The sequence below is a fragment of the Crotalus tigris genome, unplaced genomic scaffold (genome assembly GCF_016545835.1).
Source record: "Crotalus tigris isolate CLP2741 ecotype Arizona unplaced genomic scaffold, ASM1654583v1 scf7180000017571.3126492, whole genome shotgun sequence".
Classification (NCBI taxonomy): domain Eukaryota; kingdom Metazoa; phylum Chordata; class Lepidosauria; order Squamata; family Viperidae; genus Crotalus; species Crotalus tigris.
In genome coordinates this window covers 2,671,568-2,697,024 of record NW_024096482.1, presented here as the reverse complement: position 1 = coordinate 2,697,024, position 25,457 = coordinate 2,671,568, and the positions used below count along the sequence as shown (strand labels likewise).

The 25,457-nt window shown below is 39.2% G+C and overlaps 2 protein-coding genes across 2 annotated transcripts in view; both read left to right on the top strand.

The window, feature by feature from the left end:
- Nucleotides 1–2,455: 2,455 nt before the first annotated feature.
- ITGA1 (integrin subunit alpha 1) overlaps nucleotides 2,456–25,457 on the top strand; it is an 89,284-nt gene continuing 66,282 nt past the window's right edge. The window contains exon 1 of the mRNA XM_039356002.1: nucleotides 2,456–2,674. Within this exon, the coding sequence (XP_039211936.1) occupies nucleotides 2,605–2,674 (70 nt within the window). The 5' untranslated portion in view covers nucleotides 2,456–2,604. The remainder of the gene's footprint in view (nucleotides 2,675–25,457) is intronic.
- On the top strand, nucleotides 16,774–25,268 carry PELO (pelota mRNA surveillance and ribosome rescue factor). The gene is made up of 2 exons (XM_039356029.1): nucleotides 16,774–17,771; nucleotides 20,068–25,268. Exons 1-2 carry the CDS (start codon nucleotides 17,046–17,048, stop codon nucleotides 20,497–20,499), a joined length of 1,158 nt encoding a protein of 385 aa, XP_039211963.1. The 5' UTR covers nucleotides 16,774–17,045; the 3' UTR covers nucleotides 20,500–25,268.

Here is a 25,457-nt window from a genome sequence, read left to right as displayed (position 1 = left end):
ACACAAGCAGTGGTAAATGGCCCCTGCTTCTTGTAATATCACACTAGGACTTTAGTCATCCACAAATTTCATGCAATGTCTGCATCTGAGAAACCTTTGCATGTATAGCTGTGTATGCAGTGTTTAGCAAGCTAACCCCTAATCTATCAGGCCTTGAATTCAGAAGAGAAGCCTTTGTATGTACTAGAGCAGACATGTCAAACACAAGGCCCAGGGGCCAGATGCGGCCCGCAAAGTGGTTTCATGTGGCCCACGAAGCCATCCTGGAAACAGTGAGGGAATGGCCCCCACTGCCTTGGCCCTTGCCCAGGCCGGTCGGCCGGGAGCCAATGTACAATTTTGTGGTGGCCATTTATGCTGAAACGCATTCAGTCTCCTTCTGACTTTGCCCTGGTACCCATCATGAACAACCTCGCTAAGGAGAGCAAGCACAGCAGCAGCAGCCTTGAGGAGGAGGTAAGTGCAGCTAGGCGCCCCCTTGGGGAACTGGAGCTGGGCTTGGTGCCACGGGTGCTCAAGGGCCAGGCCATTTGACCTCTGCTGCTCACAGCTCCGGGCAGCCCACACCACCATTCAGCCCCCCAATGGCCGGAGAGGAACAGTGAGGCTCCTCCAGTGGACCATGCCTTGGCACTTGCCCTGGTCCCACCCCCTTCTGCCAGAGACCCTCAGATCTGTCCCATTCCTGCCCCCACAGGCACCATTGATGTAAACGATGTAGAGCTGGCCATGCCCACCTAGTGGGCCACACCCACTCCCTCTATGCCCACCCAGTAGGCTGCACCCATCCTGGCCACACCCACCTGGCCCCCCAAGAACAACTGCAATGCTGATGCGGCCCTCAATGAAATTGAGTTTGACACCCCTGTACTAGAGTTTGACCCTCTGCAAGTTCTGCACTGCAGATTGTTGAATTGTACTTGTGAATGAGCTACTCACCAGTGTTTGTGTGGGCATCCTACTTCTAAATGGAATAATACAGCTACTCCTTGACTTACAACTTGTTTCAAAAGTTGTAAGGCCTGCAGGGACCCAGTGGAAGGGAAAGCCAAGGCTCAGGACTGTGGAGTCCCGAGGTGTGGGAAATGGAGCATCGGGTGTCTCTAGGGATGGGGGAGGACTTGGAGGTCCAGGACAGGCGAACCTGGGGCAGAGTCACCCTGATCCTTGAGGGACCTTGTGTTCCACTTAATGACTGTGTCAGGGAGAGCAAGACTGAGGGTCATTAAATAAGGTGATCACATGGACATCTCACGTAACAACCTTCTCAACTTGTAATTGTAATGAGCAAATTCTGTTACATTTATGTGTCAAGGACTAGCCGTATGTTTATCAAAATATATTTGTGATTTCACTACATTGATTTATAAACAAAAGATTCTTTCAACAAGCATATGCTTCTATAAATCTTACTTGACTGATCTAAAATTTAGATAACTTAGTGAAAAATTGGAGGGAAGGAATCTCTTTGGATACTCATAAAATGCTTGTTGTATAAATCCAATATTTTTGGTCATTTCCATTTCTCCATTTAGAATAGGAAAAAAAGATGAGAAAATAAGAATCTAGATATTTTCATTATTGATGTGTCAATTTATCTTGCCGCCAATTTTTCTATTGGTTGGTTAACTGAAAGTGAAAAATAGTTACTGACTATGGATGGAGGACTGGATGAGAATAGAAAATAAAGCAATTTATACTAACCTGAAAATGAACTATGGCAGTGTTTCTCAACCTTAGCAACTTGAAGATGTCCAGACTTCAACTCCCAGAATTGCCCAGCTGACCTGGCTGGCTGGGGAATTGTGGGAACTGAAATCCAGACATCTTCAAGGTTGAGAAATACTGAACTATGATCTAATTATCCTAAATAAAAAGCACACCAAAATTGCAGTTATCACCCTGCAAAATTAGAGTCTTGAGAAAATGTTCATGAAGTCAACCACACCCACAACTCTTGCACAAAGCCTTGCTTTAGGTTGAACAGGGACATTTTTAAAGAATGATGTAAGTGGAATAAAATTCAACCAAGGGCAGTCTGACATTTGAATGCATCTTGAAGTTTTAGCACACTTTACTCATATAGTACAGCTTTGTTTCTTGTGAAAAAGAACATTTAGAAATGCATTTTTTAAAAAAGGAAGTCTGAAGTAAAAAAAAAAAAAAGGTGGGGTCCCCAAATCTGCCTTTTAACTTTCAGTATTTGCAGAGGTTGCCTAGTAGCTAAAGACATCCATTAATTATAAGCACAAAGATATCCGTTTAAGGTTTGCTTTGCTAGCCTGCAGACTTTAGCCTAAACACTCGCTGTTAAATATCTGACTTTATTTGTACATGTCTCCTGAGTTCTTGCCTCATGGGGGTTTCAAAGGCTCAGCGCTTACTTGGGACAACAGAAGGAGGGGGGCTTATTAGAGGAGGGAACCATTCATCTTCATGTGTTGGGGGGAGACTTGGACAACAAACAGGAAATGCCTGGTTCAATTGCAGCGGCCGCTGATACAGAAGGGGACCAGAAGCAGCAGCACAGTCTTGTGAGCAACAGGACTTCTATTCCAGCTTCAGCTTGTGTTTTTCCACAAGGTTTCCTGTTACACTTCAACCATGGGATTTGGCTCCCTCACTGCTATCTCCAGCATCACACAAGTCCCCATCCCTTGTGTGGGATTAACAGGTATGTTATTTTCTAATTTATGAAGCTTTCACTGAAGCCAAGTTGTGAACAATATCTCTCCTTTTAGGATTTTCCCAGAACTATGCAATTTGTGCTCTCACTTCTTCCTGTTTGTCTCTTTTGGAGTCAGTACTCAAGAGATTTAAGCTTATATGCTTTTAACACCTGTGACGTTACACCTAAAAAATAACAGAAAAAAAGTAAGAGAGGGAAGATTGATTTGCAAGTGAATATTCTCTAGATGGATGAGATTGCAGTGTGCATCAAGGTAAACTTGTTGATTTCAACTTTGACTATTACTAAGCCAACTAAAGGGAGAGATGAACTGTGCCTAGTTAAAGTGCCCAGGAGTAAAATAGTGCATTGTCACTGGGTAAATTGCCAAGAAAACATGTGGTCTTTCCATTTACGGATGTTATGTTCTTGAGGATTTCTTAAAGCAAGCAGTGTGGTGAAATTCGTTGTAGCTGGAAGAGAGGAAATTAAAATAGTCATAATTATTTAGAATGTTGTGGTCTGAAGAGTTATTCTACTGAAATGCATGGGCAAAGAGGGCTAGGGGATGGGGGGGATGGATAATGTTTCCAAAGGCAGACAGTAACTTGCAGATTTCTTCCTAAAGGGTAAAAAGCTTTTTTTTTTTGTTCATATCCTTTATGATTTGTTTTCATAAACCTCTAGATATTTTATTGATTTTAATGAGCTCAGTATATGGTAAGCAGATTAATGTTTCAATTGTGTTCACTTGTGGAAGGTCTTTATTTCTTTATATTAATGCTTAATTACAGTAATTCAGTTTTCCCAAGTAATTATAATACGCTGCATGCATATATCGCACTATTCTAACTTTCAAAATTATATGGTGATTGTACACTCTTGTTGGTATGTATTTGTGGTAAAGTTGGTTTTATGTCATTATGGTTTTCCATTTCTAGATCCTTGGAAAATGTGATTTTATACCACCCACGCCGAGTTGAATAAATTACTGTTAAACTTTAGCTTGAAGAAAATAAGTATATACAAAAGCAGATGAACTGAAAGGACAAAAAGCTTGAATCTGCAAGAGTTCTTAATGAGTTAAATGCATTATTGATTATCAGATACATCTCCAAGTTCCTGAAAGATAGCAATAAGTGGAACATGGAATATTCCACTTTTTCTAGATAGTTACAATCCTCTCCTGTGTAGCATTCATATAGGCTATTGCCATATATATAGTAGAGAACAGATAAAGTGTGTGATATGATAGAGTAGAAAGAGAGATGCCCGATTTTATTGATTTTCAGTTAACTAATCTATGCATTACTGCAGCTGATTGTCTGAATCAGAACTAGGCAGCAGTCATTCCCAGTGTGCTTGCAAATGCTGTCTTGCATGCCTCATCAACTTATATATCTCTATCTTTATCTCTATCTATCTATCTATCTATCTATCTATCTATCTATCTATCTATCTATCTAATAACATGACATGCAACACCATTGTGTACCATATTTATTTAATTTCTGGACCACAAATAAATGTTGTATAGCTTATAAAAAATAGGTATGATGGGTGGCTATGGGAAGAGTGCCGATCCAGGCAGAAGAAAAAAGTAAGTTGGGGTGATTAGAGGATCACAAGGGACTTTAAAGACCAGGGAACAACCTCAATGTTTATCTTCTCAAAATATTAGTTTTGTCAGTGAAATATGCCTATTGATCCCAAAGAGATTATGTATTCCTAATTCAAACTAACTTCTCAAGAAGCTGCATTTGACATGACATAATATATATATATTATGGTGCATGATCTGGAACATTTCAACCATTCCTAAAAATTCACTATTCGAAACTACAAGCACAATTATGAATAAAATTGTGAATTATGAAGATTCATTTTCAGGTTTTTTCTTCTATTTATCCAGACACTGTTTTGCCAGGGTTCGTATATGGCCTTGACATGTATTACATGGAGCTGGATTGTTTTTAATACAATCTATCTCTTCTTATTTCTACTACAGTCATCCTATAGTAAAACCTTTTTCTACATAACCTATATTAACTATGAGTCTGTTAATCATAGTTAATAATATACTACATAATAGACATAATTAGTCAATCCTATACTCTAGAAATATTTTTCCAGATTTAACTACTTTGTCAGTAGTTACCTTCTGGGGTAACTTTTTTTGGTTACTCACATTTACCAGTAGCGCCCATCAGTAGACTACACTGTGGTTGTCCCTTTGGACTACCAACATTTAGCAGTTGGACTTGTCAGTCTTCAACTGCTCCCAGTTATTCTGCATTTATTTCTTTTTACCTTCTCACTCATCTATTGCACTGTGTCAAAATATGACTATGCTATACTGTGTGCACAATTATTAGGCAAGTGAATATTTTAATCATATCAAGTTTAATCATAAACTTGAATGCTTAGTGGATATAAGCATATCAGCTAATGTGTATATGTGTAATGAGAGAGGGTATGGCCTAAGGAGATCAGCATCCTATATCGGGGTGTGCATAATTATTAGGCAGCTTCTTTTCCTCAGGCAAAATGGACCAAAAAAGATATTTAACTGACTCTGAAAAGTCAATAGCAATAGCACTTAGACTTATATACTGCTTCACAGTGCTTCTAAGTGGTTTACAGAGTCAGCATATTGCCCCCAACAATATGGGTCCTCATTTTACCGACCTTGGAAGGATGGAAGGCTGAATCAACTTTGAGCTGCTCAGAATCGAACTCGAGGAGTGAGCAGTGAGTTAGTCTGCAGTACTGCATTCCAACCACTGTGCCACCATGGCTCAGACATTGCAAAAGGTTTTTCAGAGGGATTCAGCACTCTTGAAATTGCTAAGATATTGGGGTGTGATCACAGAACCATCAAATGTTTTGTTGCAAATAATCAACAGTATCACAAGAAACGTGTTGAGAAAAAAAGATGCACATTAACTGCCAAAGATTTGAGAAGAATCAAACATGAAGCTACCAGGAACCCATTATCCTCCAGTGCTGTCATATTCTAGAACTGCAGCCTACCTGGAGTGCCCAGAAGTACAAGGTATTCAGTACTCAGAGACATGGCCAAGGTAAGGAAGGCTGAAACCTGACCACCACTGAACAAGACATATAAGTTGAAACAGCAAAACTGGGCCAAGAAATATCTGAAGACAGATTTTTCAAAGTTTATGCACTGATGAGAGTGACTCTTGACAGACCAAACAGGCTCATGGCTGGATCAGTAATGGACAGGGAGCTCTATTTTGACTCAAGACACCAGCAAGGTGGAGGTGGGATACTGGTATTGTTAAAGGTGAGCTAGTTGGACCTTTTCAGATTGAAGATGGACTCAAAATCAACTCCCAAGCCAGTTTTTAGAAGACACTTTTTTAAAGCAGTAGTAAGGAAAAAGTCTGAATCTTTCAAGAAGACCATGATTTTTATGCAGAGCAATGCTCCATCGCATGCATCAAAGTACTCCACTCTGTGGCTAGCCAGTAAAGGCCTTAAAGATGAAAGAATAATGACATGACTCTTCCTCACCTGACCTAAACCCTATTGAGAACTTGTGAGCCCTTCTTAAATGGGAGACTTATTGTGAAGGAAAACAGTACACCTCTCTGAACAGTGCCTGGGAGGTTGTGGTTGCTGCTGAACAAACCATTGATCGTCAACAGATCAAGAAATTGGCAAGAGTCCATGAATGGAAGGCTTATGACTGTTATTGAAAAGAAAGGTGGTTATATTGGTCACTGATTTTTTTTAATGTTGGAAATGTTTATTTGTACATTTTGAGTTGTTTGTTTATTATTCTCACTTTAACAAATGCAAATAAATGAGATGGGCAAATTTTCATTTTTCATTTAGTTGCATGATAATTCTGCACACTTATAATTGCCCAATAATTGTGCACACATATTCCTCTAAGAAAGCCAAAACCTCATTTTACTTTCTTAAATATTCAGGTTTGAAGTTCATTAGCATTTTGGATTGACCGAGAGCACTATAATTGTTCAATAAGAAAATTAATCCTCCAAAATACAACTTGCCTAATAATTGTGCCCCCAGTATAAATACACCTTGTTCTTCATATACTGCTTGCATAACTGTGAACATTAAGATTAAGAATCAGACCAATTTAAAGTTTTTTTTATTTGGATAAATGAGATACTGCAATTAAATACTGCAAAAAGCAATTGAGGGTAGGTAAGAGTGAAAGGAATTCAAGGTTGGCTGGGCTTAGATGTCTTGTGGATGCAAAAGGACTCTTGACTGATGATGCATTTGACATCTCCCTCAGGCTCAGCCTGTCATCTCTTACAGCAATATCTGATGTCCATATTGTTATTTCAGATCAATCTCAGGCATATCTGGGAAAGCTTGTTTCTTTTCCATAAGATCTTTTAAATACAGTCTGTCTATAATGAAAGACACTCTTAAAATTAACTCCTGGATCCATTGTTTACAAATATCCTTCACTATGGCCAATGTTAAAAGTATTTTGCTCCATTCTGTATTAGTAAGTCAAGTGTTTTTCTCCTGGAATCTATAGTTCTTTCTGGTTCTCTCTACTGTCCAATCTTCAAATACCCATATCATTTTTAAAAAGAATTCAAATCAACATTTTCCTATGTGAAGGATTCTTATAATTAATTTCAAAATCTTAACTCCATCTGGGTTCCTAGTCCATTTGTAACTTTCCAAAATCAATGTTATAATCGCCCTTTTGCTGTTTATTCCAAAAAAGATTTTTTAAAGTCCTTAAACTTGTGTTAAAAATTATTTTAGAAAGGATTAAAGGAAATTCACCCAATGCTGTAAAAAAATTCTTGTTCCAGGTTCCTAATAACTGAAAAGCAGTTAATGAGCTATTTCCAAAAATGATTAAGAAAGAAAGCATATGAACCCTGTGTCCATAAAGGTGCGAAGTGCAGTTTGGGCAAAGGTGGCATTTCCTTGTCTTGCAGGGCTCTAAACACCAGGGACTACTGTCTTGTGGTCTCTTCAGGAGGAGCACTTGTGGGCAATTACAAGTCCTCTCCTTGCAAGAGATGAATCCTGAAGAGCTGGAAGCTAATGGTCCATCACTGACTTTTTCCACCACAATCATCAGTTCTCCTCTCAGCAGAGCCAAATTCAGTTGGCCATTTTTTTTTTCCAAAATCTTGATCCTTATGTGATTTCCTTAGAGCAGGATGAGGCAAAGAAAGAGTCCAGGGTAATATAAATGTTTAGATCTGCTCTGCAGTTTGCCTTTCAAGTAACTCTTGTTCAAGCAGATTTTTTTTAAGTTGACAGTTCAAGACTATATGTTAACTTTGTTAGATTTCCTGTTTTTGTGTGACCAGAAGCAGTAACTGGGAGGTTCTCCTATATGCTCAATTTGAAATCATTACTGATATTTTTTTATTTTTGGTTGTTGTTGCTATTGTTTTGGTTTTTTTACTTAGGATGCTTACAGAAGAACATTTTTTAATTATAAGAATATACATACACTAAAGAATCTCCTTTTACTAAAAAAAAATGCCATGATTAAAAAGCATTAGGAGCCATGCTAAAGCTTGTCCTATCTATCTTTAGTCTGGCTAGCTCTAGCTTTTCAGAAACTCAGGTTCCCTCCTCTCACCACCTGGATAGCTACAACTCCTTCCCCTCCTCCCTATTCCATCCCTTATCAGATCCTGAAGATAATTAAATGCATCTTAAACCCCACACTCTAAATCTTATTTGATAACCACATGTGGTCAATTGGACAGAAATTTTTGATACCCAGTTCAGGCAAGAAGGAAGGCAGGTGTGAGAACTAAAGCTAACAAGCTCAGAAGCAAACGACCTAAATCCAATCTGTCTATTCCGGTAACAAATACCAGCAATGATTTCAACTACTTTCGCTGTTGAGAAACAAGGAGTTCTCACATTACAATGTAAAGCCAAAAGAGACATACAGTTTGAAGCTGAGGACTGCTATATAGAGACTTAAATGCTGATGTCTGCAGGACCTGGTTTCCTTTCCAGGGATATGCTAGAATCCCTGGCTAGATCCAGTATTGATTTGGGTGAAGCATGATAACAGAACTGATTCTGCTACCAATGGAGCACTGCAGATTCCAAAAGAAATTGTATGGGGTAGAACAGTGGTTCTCAACCTTTTTAATGCCGCGACCCCCAACCGGTCGTAAGTCGAGGACTACTCAATTGGTCATAAGTCGAGGACTACTCAACTGGTGCAGCACCGTTTGCAGAATGGGACTTTTGGCGGGCTCAGCAGGGCAGAGATAGCCTGGACAATTCCTATTGGCTTTTGAAAGCCAATAAATTAGACTCTATTCAAGAGAGATAAATAGAATATCAATAGAATAAAAGGGAGTAGCACAGCTAAGGAAAAGGGGGAAAAAATGGCGGACTGCGTTGTTTGGCGATCCCCGTGAAATGGTCGTTCGACCCCAAATGGGGTCCCGACCCATAGGTTGAGAATCACTGGGGTAGAATCTTCTCCTAAGTTTGCATACATGTATAAATCATTATATCACTCAAATTCTTTCTGTCTCCAGTGATCTGCCTCCATGATAATGCCCATATAAACTGTGGAACTCCTGAAAAGGTGCAGTTCTCTATTGTTTATATCCCTTCCTAGTTGGACCAAAAGGAGACTTCATCTCCTTATTTCACTTCATTACAGCTTATACCTCCTGCAACCTCAAAGATTGACTAGAAAGAAGTGTAGTTCCAAACCCAAAAATAGATTGATCATCTTACTTTGTAAAGACTATCTAAAAATTAAAATTAATATTTTGTATGAAACCTGGAAAAAGATGCCAATTCATGCAAACCTTTCAATACCAGAAAAATATGAACATATATAAAACCCAGATGGGCAACAAAAATTGATTCCTACATACTGTAATAACTTAAATTTCTGGAAGATCTTCAACCATCTTACAAACTGCACCTTACAATATTCTAAATATGTTCTAAACAAGGAGAAACCACTGTTGTAAATCATCTGTTTCTCAAAGTGTGCAGATAGCATACCACGCAGCTTCTACAAATGTATTCTTGTCTCTGGAACTAAGGGTCAAGCATATTTGTAGAAAGCTGAATAAACAAGTTTAATGACCAAGTATAGTCCTAAAATACACCCTGCATTCCAAACTTTCCTTCCTCAAATTAAACATTTGACCATAAATGTGAAGAATCAAATACTCTTTATCTTTTCCATTGCAACTTTTGAAATAAAGCAAGACATTATGAAATGTTAACATATTGAGATGTGATTAAGCCAATATAATTTATAATTGAACCTATATATGTGACCAAATTCTGCTTCCAAACATAATCCATTGTCATTTTTATAAGGTCAACGTGATACTAAAACAATTACTTTGTGCAGGCATTCCCAGTCATTCAAATTCTTTGTTGTTTTTAGTTTTATTCTAGACTTACCATTCCAAATAATATCTTTCTCAGAAGTTATTAGTGAAGAAGCAGTCTGAAGGTCAATGCTCTTTACTGAAATAATACATTAAAAATGTTGTGGTTAATCTGTCTCACTGTGAACTACACTACACATAACAGATTTCTATGAAATGCCACTATCTCTTCTAAACATGCTAGTAAGAACTCCTTTTTTCCTTATTAATCAAATAATTTCTATTTCAATGCTGAAGTAAATAATAGCTTTGGACTTTGGGGGTATTTCCCTCCCCTCCCAAAAAATCAGAACAAAAAGTATATCTAAATTAATACCAGTCTCTCTAGCAACAGAAATAGAGAGTGTCCTACAAGTACATCATCAAATTTGGCCTATCATATACTTCAAACGATGGAAGATTATAATTAGCTTAAGTATTTTTATTATTCATGGAAACTTAACTCAGTCTTAATGAAAAATACTGCTCCCTTTTTTACTGATAAATTATGGGTTTGTACATGTAGAACAATCTTTCTGATGGATTGAAAAAATATTAATCAACTCAAAAAAATGTATTTATTTGGTGCCTTTGAGTCAATCTGGTCTCTAGGCAACTACCTGGTCCCTGCAGTTTCCTTGGCACGGCTTTTTGGAAGTGGCTTGCCATTGCCTTCTTCCTAAGGCTGAGAGAAAGTGACTGACTCCAGATCTCTTAGTTGGCCTTATGTTTAAGGCATAAGAACTCTTGGTTTCTAGCCTGATGCTTTAATCACAGCACCAAACTGGCTCTCAAATTTACTATGAAATCCACCAAATTTATCAGAAATTTACCATGGGGGAAAACTTACCATGTAGTATGTTAAAATAGCAAAAACTACCTTTATATTTTAGATATTTTACTGCATTTTTCAAAGATAGCAATAAGGTAGTAATAAGGAAAGTGTTACTATAGTTAAACATTCTCATAATAAAATTGCAATGTAACAATGATTTTAATGTATTTTGTAACTCATTCTTTGCAAGCCATTCTCTTTACATCTTTTTGTATAACTGGGGTGGTTGACAAAAACCCTAGTTTACATAAAATGATTTCCAAACTGTTTTCTGAGCAGATTTCAACACACTAATTAAAAGAAATAAATGCTGAATTATATATAATCTAGATCACTTATATTTTACTTAGAAAGAAGCCTCACTGTTTTCTCTTCGCTTAAACAAGTGGGCTTACAAATTTAGATGAATTAAATTCAGTGGTCTTTGCCAAATGAATGCTCCTAGACCTATACAGCAACCAATCTGTATAAGGAATGAATGATACTTTGCACCAGGATTCACAAATATCTATCTCAATGCAATTAACAGTAACCCCAAAGTCTGAGAATGAAAGATATGGAATGTGCATATGCTGACTTTTCATTCCGCAACAAGGGGAGGTGGGAACATCTGAAATTTCAAAAACTTGTTCTATGATATATGGAATCAGTGGTAAACACTCACTGCATAGAAAGCTATTTTTGAAAGTTGTTCCCAGCACCCAGTCTAACTCTCAGAATGCCCTTTATTTTTCTGAGCTTTTATGTGATTTTTTTTTCTTATTCTTTTGGAGAAAAACAATTCTTACCCCCAAATCACTGGGTTACCGCTATTCACTATTTCTATATTCTCAGAAGGCCTTTAAGGTATATGTAGGGCCCACAAACATTCTTCTACATAATACTGAAGGTTGATGCTTTGAAGCATCAGGGTAGAGCGGAGGAATTTGTGCAATTCTTATCAGACAAAATTGCTCGGATTCGGACAGACCTAGACTCCGATTGGGCAGGGCCTTTTGAGATGACTGGGGCAGGTCTTAGCTCAGTTTTATGGGATGAATTTGAGTCTGTGACCGCTGAGGATGTTGACAGAGCGGTGGGAGCAATGAGCGCCTCCACTTGTTTATTGGACTCGTGTCCTTCCTGGTTGGTCTCGGCTGCCTAGGAGGTGACACGAAGCTGGCTCCAGGTGTTGATCAACGCTTCGTTGAGGGAGGGGTCTTTTCCACAATCCCTGAAGGAGGCGGTTGTGAGGCCCCTGCTCAAGAAGCCTACCCTGGACCCGGTTGATTTAAATAACTTCCGTCCAGTCTCCAATCTCCCCTTTGTGGGGAAGGTTGTAGAGAGAGTGGTGGCGCTCCAGCTCTGACGGTCTCTGGATGAAGCGGATTATCTAGACCCTTTTCAATCTGGCTTCAGGCCCGGCTTCAGCACAGAAACCGCTTTGGTCGCGCTGATGGATGATCTCTGGCGGGCCCGAGACAGAGGTTATTCCTCTGTCTTGGTGCTACTTGACCTCTCAGCGGCTTTCGATACCATCAATCATGGTATCCTTTTGCGAAGACTCGAAGGGGTGGGAGTGGGAGGCACCATTTTACGGTGGTTCTCCTCCTACCTCTCTGGCCGGTCGCAATCGGTATTGGTGGGAGGGCAGAGGTCAACCCCGAGGCCCCTTGAATGCGGCGTGCCACAGGGGTCAGTCCTCTCTCCCCTCCTATTTAACATTTATATGAAGCCGCTGGGTGAGATCATCAGACAGCACGGGGTGAGGTTTCATCAGTATGCTGATGATACCCAGTTATATATCTCCTCCCCAAGCTCTCTCAGTGAAGCGGCCGATGTGATGGGCCATTGCCTCGAAGCCGTGAGGGTCTGGATGGGGGTTAACAGACTCAGGCTCAATCCTGACAAGACCAAGTGGCTTTGGATGTTGCCTCCCAAGGATCATGTCGACTGTCCAGTGTTGACTCTTGTGGGGGAAAATATACCCCCTTCGGAGCGGGTTAGCAACTTGGGCATCCTCCTTGATCCACAGCTGAATTTGGAACATCAATTGACGGCTGTGGCTGGGAGGACCTTTGCACAAGTTCGCCTGTTGCACCAGTTGCGACCCTACTTGGACCGGGAGGCTCTCCTTACAGTCACTCACGCCCTTGTCACCTCACGTTTGGACTACTGCAACGCGCTCTACATGGGGCTACCCTTGAAAAGTATTCGGAGACTACAGTTGGTCCAGAATGCAGCCGCGCAAGTGATAGTGGTGCTCCTCGATACACCCATGTTACACCTATCCTCCGTGAACTGCACTGGTTGCCTATTGGTCTCCGGGTCCAATTCAAGGTGTTGGTCATTACCTTTAAAGCCCTATATGGCTCAGGGCCAGGCTATTTGCGAGACCGCTTACTACCTCATAGTTCCCTACGTCCGGTTAGATCCCACAGGCTGGGCCTCGTTCAGGCCCCGTCGGCCAAGCAGTGCCATTTGGCGGGGCTGCGGAGGAGGGCCTTCTCTGTGATGGCGCCCACGCTTTGGAATCAGCTCCCCCCGGAGATTAGGACTGCTCCCATCCTGTTGGTCTTCCGTAAGCTACTTAAGACCTGGCTTTTCCAGCAGGCCTGGGGTTTATAAAACCTTACCCCTGGATGATTGTTTTTGTATTGTTGTTTTGTTATGTTTTATGTGTTTTTTATTGTTAGCCGCCCAGAGTTCTTCGGGAGTGGGGCGGCTTATAAATTTTAAAAATAAATAAATAAATAAATAAAATTTGCAATATGCTTGTTTCCACACGTTTAGGTTTATTTAAAAGAATTAAAAAAATAAAAAACAGGAAACCATGGAGCTTCAGCTGTTATAAAATCAGGTACCGCAATTGCACTATTACTAATTGGCACCATATGCCTAGAATCTAATATATAAAGACACACTATAAAGACATTCATGTGTAGTAAGTAGTAAAAGTATTAATATTAATGCTAAATGCTTACTTGTGACAAAAAAGACCCCTCTGAAAATGCACAGCATATAAAAAGCGATCATGCCAGAGCTCAAGAATATTTAGTAACAGCTAATGCTCTGGAGGTTTTCTATCACAGGCATGATTTGGACCTGTATAGCAATACTGATTTTAACTCTGCTTCCTCAAAGAATTATACAATAGAAATTCTGGCTGCTTTTCTCTCTTTTCCTCTTCATACAAACAGAGCACACCTTTCCTCTATATCCCTAACTTCCTGAATAATTAAATTACCCCACAGAAGAATAAATAGGCTTGTAGCTTTCTAACAAAGCTTTCTTCCTGTAAATATGGTATCAGATTTCAGGAGTTGATTGTCTGTTCTTGTTCTGAAGCAACCCAAATTCATAGAACAGAAAGTTAGAAAGACGAAGCAACCAATGAAAAGTTTGAGTCCCAATGATAGTAAAAGTAAATCTAAACATCACTCTCATTATGTATCATTCATTTGGTAAATAAAATCACAGAAATAATGCCCAGTACATTTCCTATAATATACAGTCTGGTTAAAGCTTTCAATAAACACTGGTATTGTAAATCATCTCTGACATATTAGAACTATGTAAGGAAGCAAGGTCAACAAGCTAGATACATAACTTACAGAATCATAATCCAACACATTCCTATTGCTACCCAATGCCCGTGTAAGGCTTTCCAGACTGAAGGCTTGAAGAAAAAGCACTAAACACATTGGTAGCAACTGGCCAAAGTAATAAGAACAGTATCTAGTTGATTTCATATGATGTTCTGCCCTTACATAAAGCTGTTGATACATCTTTTTCAGATGTTGGGTAAATATTAAAATTGTAACAATAGAATAGTTCAAATAGCTGTCTGACCAGATGCTATTTAGAATAAGGCATGTATTGTCATGAAATATCCTGAAAATAGAGAATGCCAGAAGATTTTTCTGGCACCGTGTTTGCATCATCCCTTTATATAAAGACCAGTAAAAACTGAATCCAACAATATGAATAGGACTAGTGCAGTGGTTCTCAACCTGTGGGGTCGAACGACCATTTCACGGGGGTCGCCCAACAACACAGTCCGCCATTTTTTTCCCCTTTTCCTTAGCTGTGCTACTCCCTTTTATTCTATTGGCTTTTGAAAGCCAATAGAATAGACTCTCTTGAATAGAGTCTAATTCTATTGGCTTTCAAAAGCCAATAGGAATTGTCCAGGCTGTCTCTGCCCTGCTGAGCCCGCCAAAAGTCCCATTCTGCAAACAGTGCTGCACCAGTTGAGTAGTCCTCGACTTACAACCGGTTGAGTAGTCCTCGACTTACGACAGATTGGGGGTCGCGGCATTAAAAAGGTTGAGAACCACTGGACTAGTGATTAGATTGCTAAATTCATACAAAATTCAAAGATTTTCAACAGGTTCATTCATCTTAACAAACTAACATGAAAATTTAAGTGCAGTATTTCTATATAGTTAAGAAATATATTTCTTTTTCATATATTTCTATACTCAGTTATCATGCTCCCATCAGAGATTACCTCAGTTTGCGTTAACTGGAAAAATATATACACTGCATTGGCGTAGACACTATTAATTATAGGTTTTAATTTTGGATCTTGCTCTGTTACATCAAAGGGAAGGGCAATGAATCACATTAATTTCTTGTGGAAGTCTGAAACCATAACCAACAGAACCATATAAAAGCAATTTATATATAATTAGAAATTCAATGCATTCCATTATTCTTATGGCATAAAGGCTTTTTTCCCTCTTAAATTTGCTCAAATTAAAAAGTTGTGGATCTGTTTCCCCTGTAATGACTTTTCTTCCTGAATAATAATAATGAATAATAATGTTGAATATCAGTAAGGATTTTCATAGAAAATCCTCATTTGCTTTCCAAGACTAGTTTTCCAGTTTAAAACTAACACATAAAATATGTACTACCCTAATGCTGTGGTAGAGAAGATGACTCTCAATTTCCATCTGAGCATAGCGGGAGTTATGTGATGGAATGTCTGATTACTTTAAAATCATTTTCCTAGAAATATGCTCCTTCAAATGACTACCTACTAACTTCCATTTGGGCCTTAGGCAGTACTGTGCCCTGATCAATAAGTTCCTTGAGCATGGCAAATGATCATTTAATCCCACACCCATCCAACATTTCTCACTGAATCCCATGCCAACATGTTGCTCCTCAAAGCACTTGAGTCCAATTAATGAAAATGGGTGGGGAAAGATGCTTACAATATTAAAATGATTCTATGTTGCATTTTAAAATATTGTTTTTATTGTACTGAGCCTCTCCGTCTTCTGATCCTCTGCACCTCATATGGGAAACAGAAATGAACCTCAGAGCACAAACTCCCTAAAAACCTGGGCCAGAATGGCTGTTCACGGATCACACCAACTCCCAACCTGGTTAAGTACCCCTTAAAGAAGCCGGTTACTGTATTAGCAGAAGCGAGCATCGGAAAATGGGGCAGTTAAGTAAACCAGGCTTCAGCTGACCTGAGTAACCGTGTTGTAAGATTAAAACCGATTCATTTGCTTATCTTTACGTCCCCAAAGCCTCTTTTTTGTTTCAAATCAAAGGCTTGCAGAGACAACGAAGCGCAAGATGCATGAAATCCACATTACGACGTGGGCTTTTAAATGTTACTTGGGCGGGAAGTCACCGGCAGTTACGCCTCCGCCGCCACCCAAGGCCCCAGCCTCTCTCCCTAACGGAATACGGCTTAATCACGTCAGCGGACGAAGGGAAGCTCTTCCCTCCCGCAGTTCTCGCGGGTAGAGCCCAGCAGCAGAGCACGCCGGCAGCCAACCAGCCTTTGCCTTGTGTCCCGGCACTCCCCTTCAGGACTCTTGTCACGTATACGCTCCGCCCGGGACCCGGCCTGTTCCTCCTCCTTCTCCGAGACGCTTCCCATCCCTTGGCTATGGCTTCTCTCCACGCCAGCCATTCAACGAGGGGCTGAGAGGAGCCTAGCCGAAGCGCCCAGAAGCAATCCAAGCCCGCGGCTTGTTAGCGCTCCGCCCGCCCGCAGCATTGCCCGCCCCGGGTCGGTCGTTGCTGAGTCCCGAGGCTGGTCGCTGGGTCGATCAGCAGGGCCGAGCGCCGGCTCCTGCAGGCCGAGAAGAGAGGAGGCGGCTGATCCCGGGCTGCGGCCGCTGGAGCCACGATGAAGCTGTTGCGGAAAGACATCGAGAAGGATAACGCCGGGCAAGTGACGCTCATGCCCGAGGACGCCGAAGATATATGGCACGCCTACAACCTGCTGCAGGTGGGCGACAGCCTGCGGGCCTCCACCATCCGAAAGGTGCAGACGGAGTCGTCCACGGGCAGCGTGGGCAGCAACCGTATCCGCACCACGCTCACCCTGTGTGTGGAGACCATCGACTTCGACTCGCAGGCCTGCCAGTTGCGCGTCAAAGGCACCAACATCCAGGAGAACGAGTACGTCAAGATGGGCGCGTATCACACCATCGAGTTGGAGCCCAACCGGCAGTTCACGCTGGCCAAGAAGCAATGGGACAGCGTGGTGCTGGAGCGGATCGAGCAAGCTTGCGACCCGGCCTGGAGCGCCGACCTGGCCGCCGTGGTGATGCAGGAAGGGTTGGCCCACGTCTGCCTCGTCACCCCCAGTATGACGCTGACCCGGGCCAAGATCGAGGTGAACATCCCTCGAAAGCGCCGAGGGAACTGCTCCCAGCACGACCGGGCCCTGGAGCGGTTCTACGAGCAAGTGATGCAGGCCATTCAGCGCCACCTTAACTTCGAAGTGGTCAAGTGTGTCCTGGTGGCCAGCCCGGGGTTCGTGAGAGAGCAGTTCTGCGACTACATGTTCCAGCAGGCTGTCAAGACCGACAACAAGTTGTTGTTGGAGAATCGCTCCAAATTCTTACAGGTAATTAGAAATTAATGTGCTTCATACCATCAGCTTCAGTGATCTTTAGCCATGCACTGGAATTGTGTGGTATATAGAAAAGGGAGATGTAAAATATCTAACCATGTAATTTTTTTAAAAAAATGTAATTTTCTATGTAATTTTAATGACACTTATACTGAAATTTGGATCACCTAAATCTGCCATAATTTATCTATGAACTAAAAAAAGGCCCTTTAGAAGGATGAATGGGCCTATAAATATTGTTAGTGCAGTCAGGTTTATGAAATTTATCTATGAGAGGCCTACCTGTGTTTATTTCTGATTGATTTTTTTATTGAAAGGGAGGGGGGTTGCTGTCTCTCCTAGGTCATAATCCCCAATCTATAAACATAGGTTTATGAAAAGAATGGCCTAATATTTAAGCTAAATAAAACAATTTTACAGTGAAGCCCTAATATGTATGTTTAATTGAATGTGTTTGCTCTGATTTAAACTATACAATGGATAGGTGGTCCTCACTTTACGACTACAGCTGAGCCCAACATTTATGTTGCTAAATGAAACATTTGTTAAGTGAGTTTTGCCCCATTTTACGACTTTCCTTGCCACAATTGTTAAGTCAATCATTGTAGTTAAGGTAGTAATATGGTTGTTAGGTGAACCTGGCTTCCCCACTGACATTGTTTGTCAGAAGGTCGCAAAAGCTGATCACATGATCCCAGGACACTGCAACCGTCATAAATATGAACCAGTTGCCAAGCACCTGAAGCTTGATCACATGACCATGGGGTTGCTGCAACAGTTGTAAGTGTGAAAAACAGTCTTAAGTTACTTTTTCAGTCCTGTCGTAACTTTGAACAGTCGCTAAAGATACTGTTGTAAGTCCAGGACTACCTGTACATGCAATCTTAGCTCCTTTATAGATGTTGATTCCTATTTTTCTCCTTGAGATTCTTTCTCAAGATAAGCTGTTTAATGAGAGCATGATTCATTGTTTTACTAGTTCAGGGGTATCAAACTGCCAGCCTGCAGGCCAGACACATCCACCCTATTGCCAGCAATGGTAAAACCATCCCGATATGTTGCACGACATCATGTGACGTCGCGAGTTTGACATATCTACTAGTTTATTATAAAACAAATAAGAACTGGTTTGAGATGAATATGTAGTTTATGAAGGGATATGGAGCTTGATTCTTATCTATGCAAAAGCACACCTATAAAGTTCAACTAGACATATTTCCCAGTTAATATACTTAATACAATACTTCTGGCTGACAAAAGTAACCTCAGAGCAAAATCCGAATAAGACATTGTATTCTTGTAGTTTTTCAGCAGTTGTATATACAGTTAGTCCTCGATGTACAACCATTCATTTAGTGACTGTTCAAAGTTACAATGGCACTGAAAAATTGACGATCATTTTTCACACTTACAACCACAACATCCCTATGGTCAGATAATCAAAATTCAGACACTTGACAACGGGCATGTGTTATGATGGTTGTAGTGTCTCTTTGGCATGTGATCACCTTTTACAATCTTCTGACAACCAAAATCAATGGAGAAATCAGATTCATTTAACAGCCATGTTACAACTTAACAAGTGCAGTGATTCACTTAATAACTGTGGCAAGAAATATCATAAAATGGGGCAAAACTCATTTAACAACTGTTTTACTTAGCAATGGAAATTTTGGGCTCAATTGCGGTTGTAAGTCGAGGGCTACTGGATTGTCTTTTTGAATGATCTGCCAGTTTTTGTTTTCAAATTGATAAATTGTTTTCCCCAGGTAAGAAAAATATATAAGAATGTTTTCCATATATTTTAAAAACTTTTACAGGTAGCTTTTGACTGATAAGCACAATTGGCACCAAATTTCCATTGCTAAGCAATGCAGTTATGTGAGCAATTTTATTACCTTTGTTAAGCAAAATCACTGCAATTATTAAGTAAATCATGTGATTGTTAAGTGAATCTGACTTCCCCCATTGACTTTGCTTGTTGGAAGCTGGCTGGGAAAGTTGCAGATGATGATCACATGGGCTCATTTAACCATCATAAATACATGTCAATTGCCAAACACCCACATTTTGATCATGTGTCCATCAGGGATCCTGTGACAATCATAAGTGCAAGGAATGGTAGTAAGTCACTTTTTTCAGTGCCATTGTAATTTTGAATGATTACTAAATGACTGATTGTAAGTCAACTTGTTCTTGTTCCTGTACTTGTTCCTGGGAATTCAGTTTCCAAAAGAAACTAATTAACATAGTAGATGCTACATATTTTTTATTATTTTTCATATTCTAGGTGCATTCATCATCTGGACATAAGTACGCACTGAAAGAAGCTCTTTGTGACCCAGCTGTGACTAGTCGACTTGCTGATACCAAAGCAGCTGGTGAAGTCAAAGCTTTAGATGATTTCTACAAAATGCTACAACATGAGCCTGATCGGGCCTTTTATGGTCTCAAACATGTGGAAAAGGCTAATGAAGCAATGGCTATTGATACTCTATTGATCAGCGATGAACTTTTTAGGCATCAGGATGTGGCTACTCGTAGTCGATATGTCCGGCTTGTAGATAGTGTGCGTGAGAATATGGGCACAGTTCGCATCTTCTCTAGCCTTCATGTATCTGGGGAACAGCTTGGACAACTGACAGGTGTAGCTGCTATTCTGCGTTTTCCTGTTGCAGAACTTTCTGATCAGGAAGACGATTCTAGTTCTGAAGATGATTGATGATGGAGAAATATTTACCCTTCTTATCCTATTGTATAATGAGACTTCTTCCTTTATAATATTTGTTCCCAATAGTAAATGGCTTACCAAACAAAAAAAATAGAGAACAATATTTTTAAAATGACTAGCCAAATTGTCATTTTGTTTACTTGATATTTATGCATTTTTGTTGCTGTGGTAATAGTGGTAATGGAGTTCCCCTAGCAAAACTGGGGTGACCTAACTAATTGGCAAACAATTGTGGTGCTTTGTGGAACATGCAAAAACAATAAACTGGTATCAGACAAGAAGAATAACATGCTTATTTGTATAAGCTTTTGCTAAAGACTATGTTGAAAAGACAAAATTTTCACTCAGTACAAACAGTCAAAAAGCATGTGGCAAGTATAAATGTCATATTTTTAACTCTGAAAATTATTAACTTATGTACTTATTGGGGGGCATCACATGTTTCCATTTTAGCAACTGACTATTCAAACATTTTCTTTTATTATAAATGAAATTTTAAATTCATAGTTTTAAATGAAACTTTATTGACATAGCTAATGGGATAAGAGATCACATAAGATCTAACAATATATTATTAAATAACAGTGTACAGTATTTTTAAGAGTTGAAAGGAGATTCAATTGCAATGGAAACATTTCTAAGCTGCTTTGGTAAACCTAACCAAATAGCTCAGTTCCAGTTAACATGCTTAACATAAACACTGTGCCTGATTATTTGTATTTATCCTTGCACAATGAGGCTTGCAGCTATGACATATTTATATATTCAAACCATAGAACTGCTTTGGATTAGTTAACCTCTAGGGCAGTAGCGCCCAACTTTTTGGGCACCAGGGACTGGTTCTGTGGAGAGAGCTTTTCTCACAGCCCATAGGGGGTGTGGTTTCATGTGCTGCCTGCATCCTGTGGATGGGGCTTCGCTTGTTTGTGTGAACCGGTTTCTGGCATGCTGCGGACTGGTGCAGGTCCACAGACCGGGGTTGGGGATCTTTGATCTAGGACACAGTATATTTTGTAGCTGATAGAATAAAACTAGGGAAATGGAATTCTCAGTCTTTGAGAAACAGAAGCATCTAGAATCAGTCAGAAGTAGAACCTTTCGCTAATGTGCCTTTCTCCACACACCCCACCATGATCATGAGGGCAAAACCTGTCCAGATGCAGCTCCTAAGCTTCCTTTGAGTACATTTGGATAGTTTGGTTTTCTGAGTGGTTTTTTGAGAAAAACACATTAATTGTATTGCAAGCTTTCCCAAAGCTTAAAAGAACAAAAATCCCAATTCAACCTATGTACATCAGTACTTTATTTATGGCTTTTCCTAAATGTTAAGTGCACCTCAGTAACCAAAAGATTATTAATTTCTATTATAGCTTAAGGGCTCATTTATGCTTCCTAAGAATTGAAATGGGGATGCCTTGTTCTTTCTGTAGTGGTTCAGGTTTTCCTGGAATTTCCTGTGAATAGAAGAGGAACCCTTACATTTGGTGGGAAGAATAAAAGAACTGTTGGGAAGGGAAAGCAGGAACAGCTGTAGGTGTAGGTGAAAAGCATGGTGTCTGTGAAGATTTCCCTGTATCCTCTTGTTCGATAGGACTGCCTACCTGGTGAATTTAACTTTTTCTGTAATGCATAACAAGACTTCTTTCCCTTTTCTTTCCATCTCTGGCCAGTTATTTCTTTCCATGGTCTCATCACCATCCAGATTTGCCCCCCTCTTTCTCTTTTCATCCTTTCCCAGGGCAGCTACCCTTTTACCTCATTGATCCCATTTCCTGATTATCTTTTTTCTTTCTTGTTATTTCTGTGAGAAACAATGAGGAAGTTGTAGTCCCTAATTTTGGAACCAATTATTTTTTTATAAAACTATTAATTCAATTAATATGAATTTATTCTTGTCCTCATCCCACCTTTTAAAGAACATATGGCTTCTTTAAATTATCTATACACAAGTGCATGTATAAATATATCATGAGTACACATTTATTGCAGAGGGGAGAGAAATACTTAGAATTGGTTTCAGCTGGGTTGAAAGAACAGAAATTGGGATTATACTGTACAGAAATTTTGTCATCTCTGTGTGTATATACATACACTCAAAATATTATTTTTTGGGAGAGCGGATAGTATTTTAAATTTAGAGTTTCCTATCTTTTGGCTAAATACAGTAAATAGCTGTTGGAAATTCATTACACATTCCATCTATAAGAAATTGTAAGCAAATTCTCTTTCAAAGAATAAGAGAGAGATACAGATTTTTTTTATAAATATAGATATATTTGCTCATTTTGCTGTATTGTCTGAAGCCAGATCAACGCAGTTAAAATGACATAAGGATGTATGTCATAACAACATGATCAGATTCTAGTCTACCATGTTATATTGCCTTGGGTTGTATAATTATACAAGTTCCATTTTTATGCACCGGTGCTTCCCTCCAGATTCCTCAGCTTTATCCACTTAGAAAGATAAATTTGACTTATTTGTCCATTTAAATTCAGTCTGAATAAATTACTTCTAATGTATATGTGACTCTGAAGAGAGCAATCTTACATGCTAGATTTTAATGGTCTACTGTTAAATCCAAGAAAGTATTGTTTGTGTGACTTAAGCTTTCTACAAAATATTTAATTGGTGTTTTACTTGTTGCCTGCATTTAATAGATAGAACAGTATTTTAATGTATTTATTGTTTATGAGTAATAGTTGAAAATATCAGTTTCTTTTTTAGCAAAGGTTAAAGATGTAGACAGAAAAACTAAAAGAGAACTTAAACAAAAGTTCTTTTATGGTTATAGGAATAAATAGGCATGCTTCACTGATAAATAGAAAGCTTTGTGTAAGGTTTTATCAGAAATTCTGATTTTTAGCCAAGTGTGAAATTAATAGCAATACACATTTCTGATGTAGCCTTTAAATAGTTCAGATTGAAGTTGGTTAATAGGACTTGAGGAAAATTCCACAATGAATGCCAACAAGCATATTTTTCAGATGGCAAAGGATTCTAAACACGTTAGCTTTATAATATTGAAATAGCCTTAGCAGCAAAAATCTAGAAGGAAATTAGAAGCATTTGTTAGAAGATTATTGAATAGTGGACCAAGATAAGGTTTTCTACTGTCTGACTTTTTACCAGAAACTTCAAACTATGGCTGGTATTCAAATAACTGTTTGGTTCAAAGAGAAGAAGGGAAAAATATTATTTACTACAATATATATTTAGTATTAGAGCAAAAATGGTGAGCTTATGAATAAAATGTGCACTGGCTATACAAGTATACACTAAGGCCATAATTGTGCTGCTTTTCTTTCTATATTAATTGATTTGAACAATTCATTTAATCTGTCAAAAGCAAATAATTCACCTGCTCAGTCCCAATTATCCTTAGCATTAAGAATTAATACTTGCATAGTTCTTCCACTCTGAATTTCTTGGTTGCCTCAGATCAATGTTTCTTAAACTTGTAACTTTTAAGATATGTGAACTTCAACTTCCAGAATTCCTCAATCAACATGCTGAGGTCCATACATCTTAAAGTTGCCAAGTTTGAAAAACATTGGCTTAGAATAGATGAAGAACATGAGAGAGTGCTTGGATCCAATAGAACCTGCAACAAAATATTGCAGTATTGAATGTTTATTCAGGATCTGGCCAACCCACAATGCCCTTTTTCTTTGCTTCATTTTTTTGTTTCTCATTTTTCAAATTTTTCCCTTTTCAACATTTAGTTAAGAGTTTGGGCCCATGAGAATGCCCGCTTTATTGTTTTCTGTTCACAGATAGGCCTCAACTTACAACCTCAATTGGAACCAGAATTTCCATTGCTAAGCAAGGTGGTTGTTAAGTGGGTTGCCAATTTTCTGAACTTTTTTGTCTCAGTTCTTAGGCAAATCATTGCAGTTTAAGTGAATCACACAGACATTATCCAGCTTCCTCCCATTGACTTTGCTTGTCAGAAGTCAGCTGGGAAGTTTGCAAATGGTGATTACACAATCCCAGGACAATGTAAGCATCATAAATACATGCTGGTTGTCAAATACCTGAATTTTGATCATATGATGGGATGCTCATTATAAGGACTGGTTATAAGTCACTTTTTTAAATAGTTGCAAAATGTCTCTTTGCTATCCACTAGCAAAATATCTATCCACTAGATATTTGCAACCCAGATAGGAAGGTGTATTTTTAAAAAGTGTTTTGAACTACTGCAAATTTTTAGCATAAACCCTTTCTAGTCTGTTTGCATGTACTGCGGATATATCAAAATCTGGTCATATTGGGAAGAGGGGAATAAAGTGGACATACATAGACATGTGTGCATACACAGAATAGACATCTCCACATTAGTCTTCCATTAAATAGCAATAATTGTTCATGTATACAAGTTTTGGATTATCCTTCCCACTTGTAATGGGCTTCCTCTTAAAACTTATTCATACTTTTCATAAGAGCAAAGCCAAAAAAGTGCTTTTTTATTTTCTCTGACTATCCAGGATTTCTTTAAAAAAAAAAAACTATTTTGCCTCAGCAGTATTTTCATGAGTCAAAAGAATACTAATGGAAATGGGCAGTCTTCTTTCATTTTTTTCCCAACTTCTACTACTATAAATGGCCCTAAGCAATTTGATGAGGCAGTCATAAAAGGCATGATGAATCCTAGCATCACTTAAATGTCAACAACTTCTTACAATGTTTTATGTTCCTGAGCACATAATCCACAAGAAATGTCTTCAGTGCCAAATACATTAAAGAAATATAATGCACAAAAGATCACTGTGTTCTCTTTCCAACTAACATAGGATTGGACACAATCAGGAGCCTGGCAGAGCACCTTTTCTCTAAGTGCCTGTGATTTAAAAATCTAGCAGAGAAGCCACTTTGAAGGTGTCATGTTTGCTTTGCTTCCCAGTGTGGTGACCTTAAACCGGACATTCATTGTACTAGAACCTGAT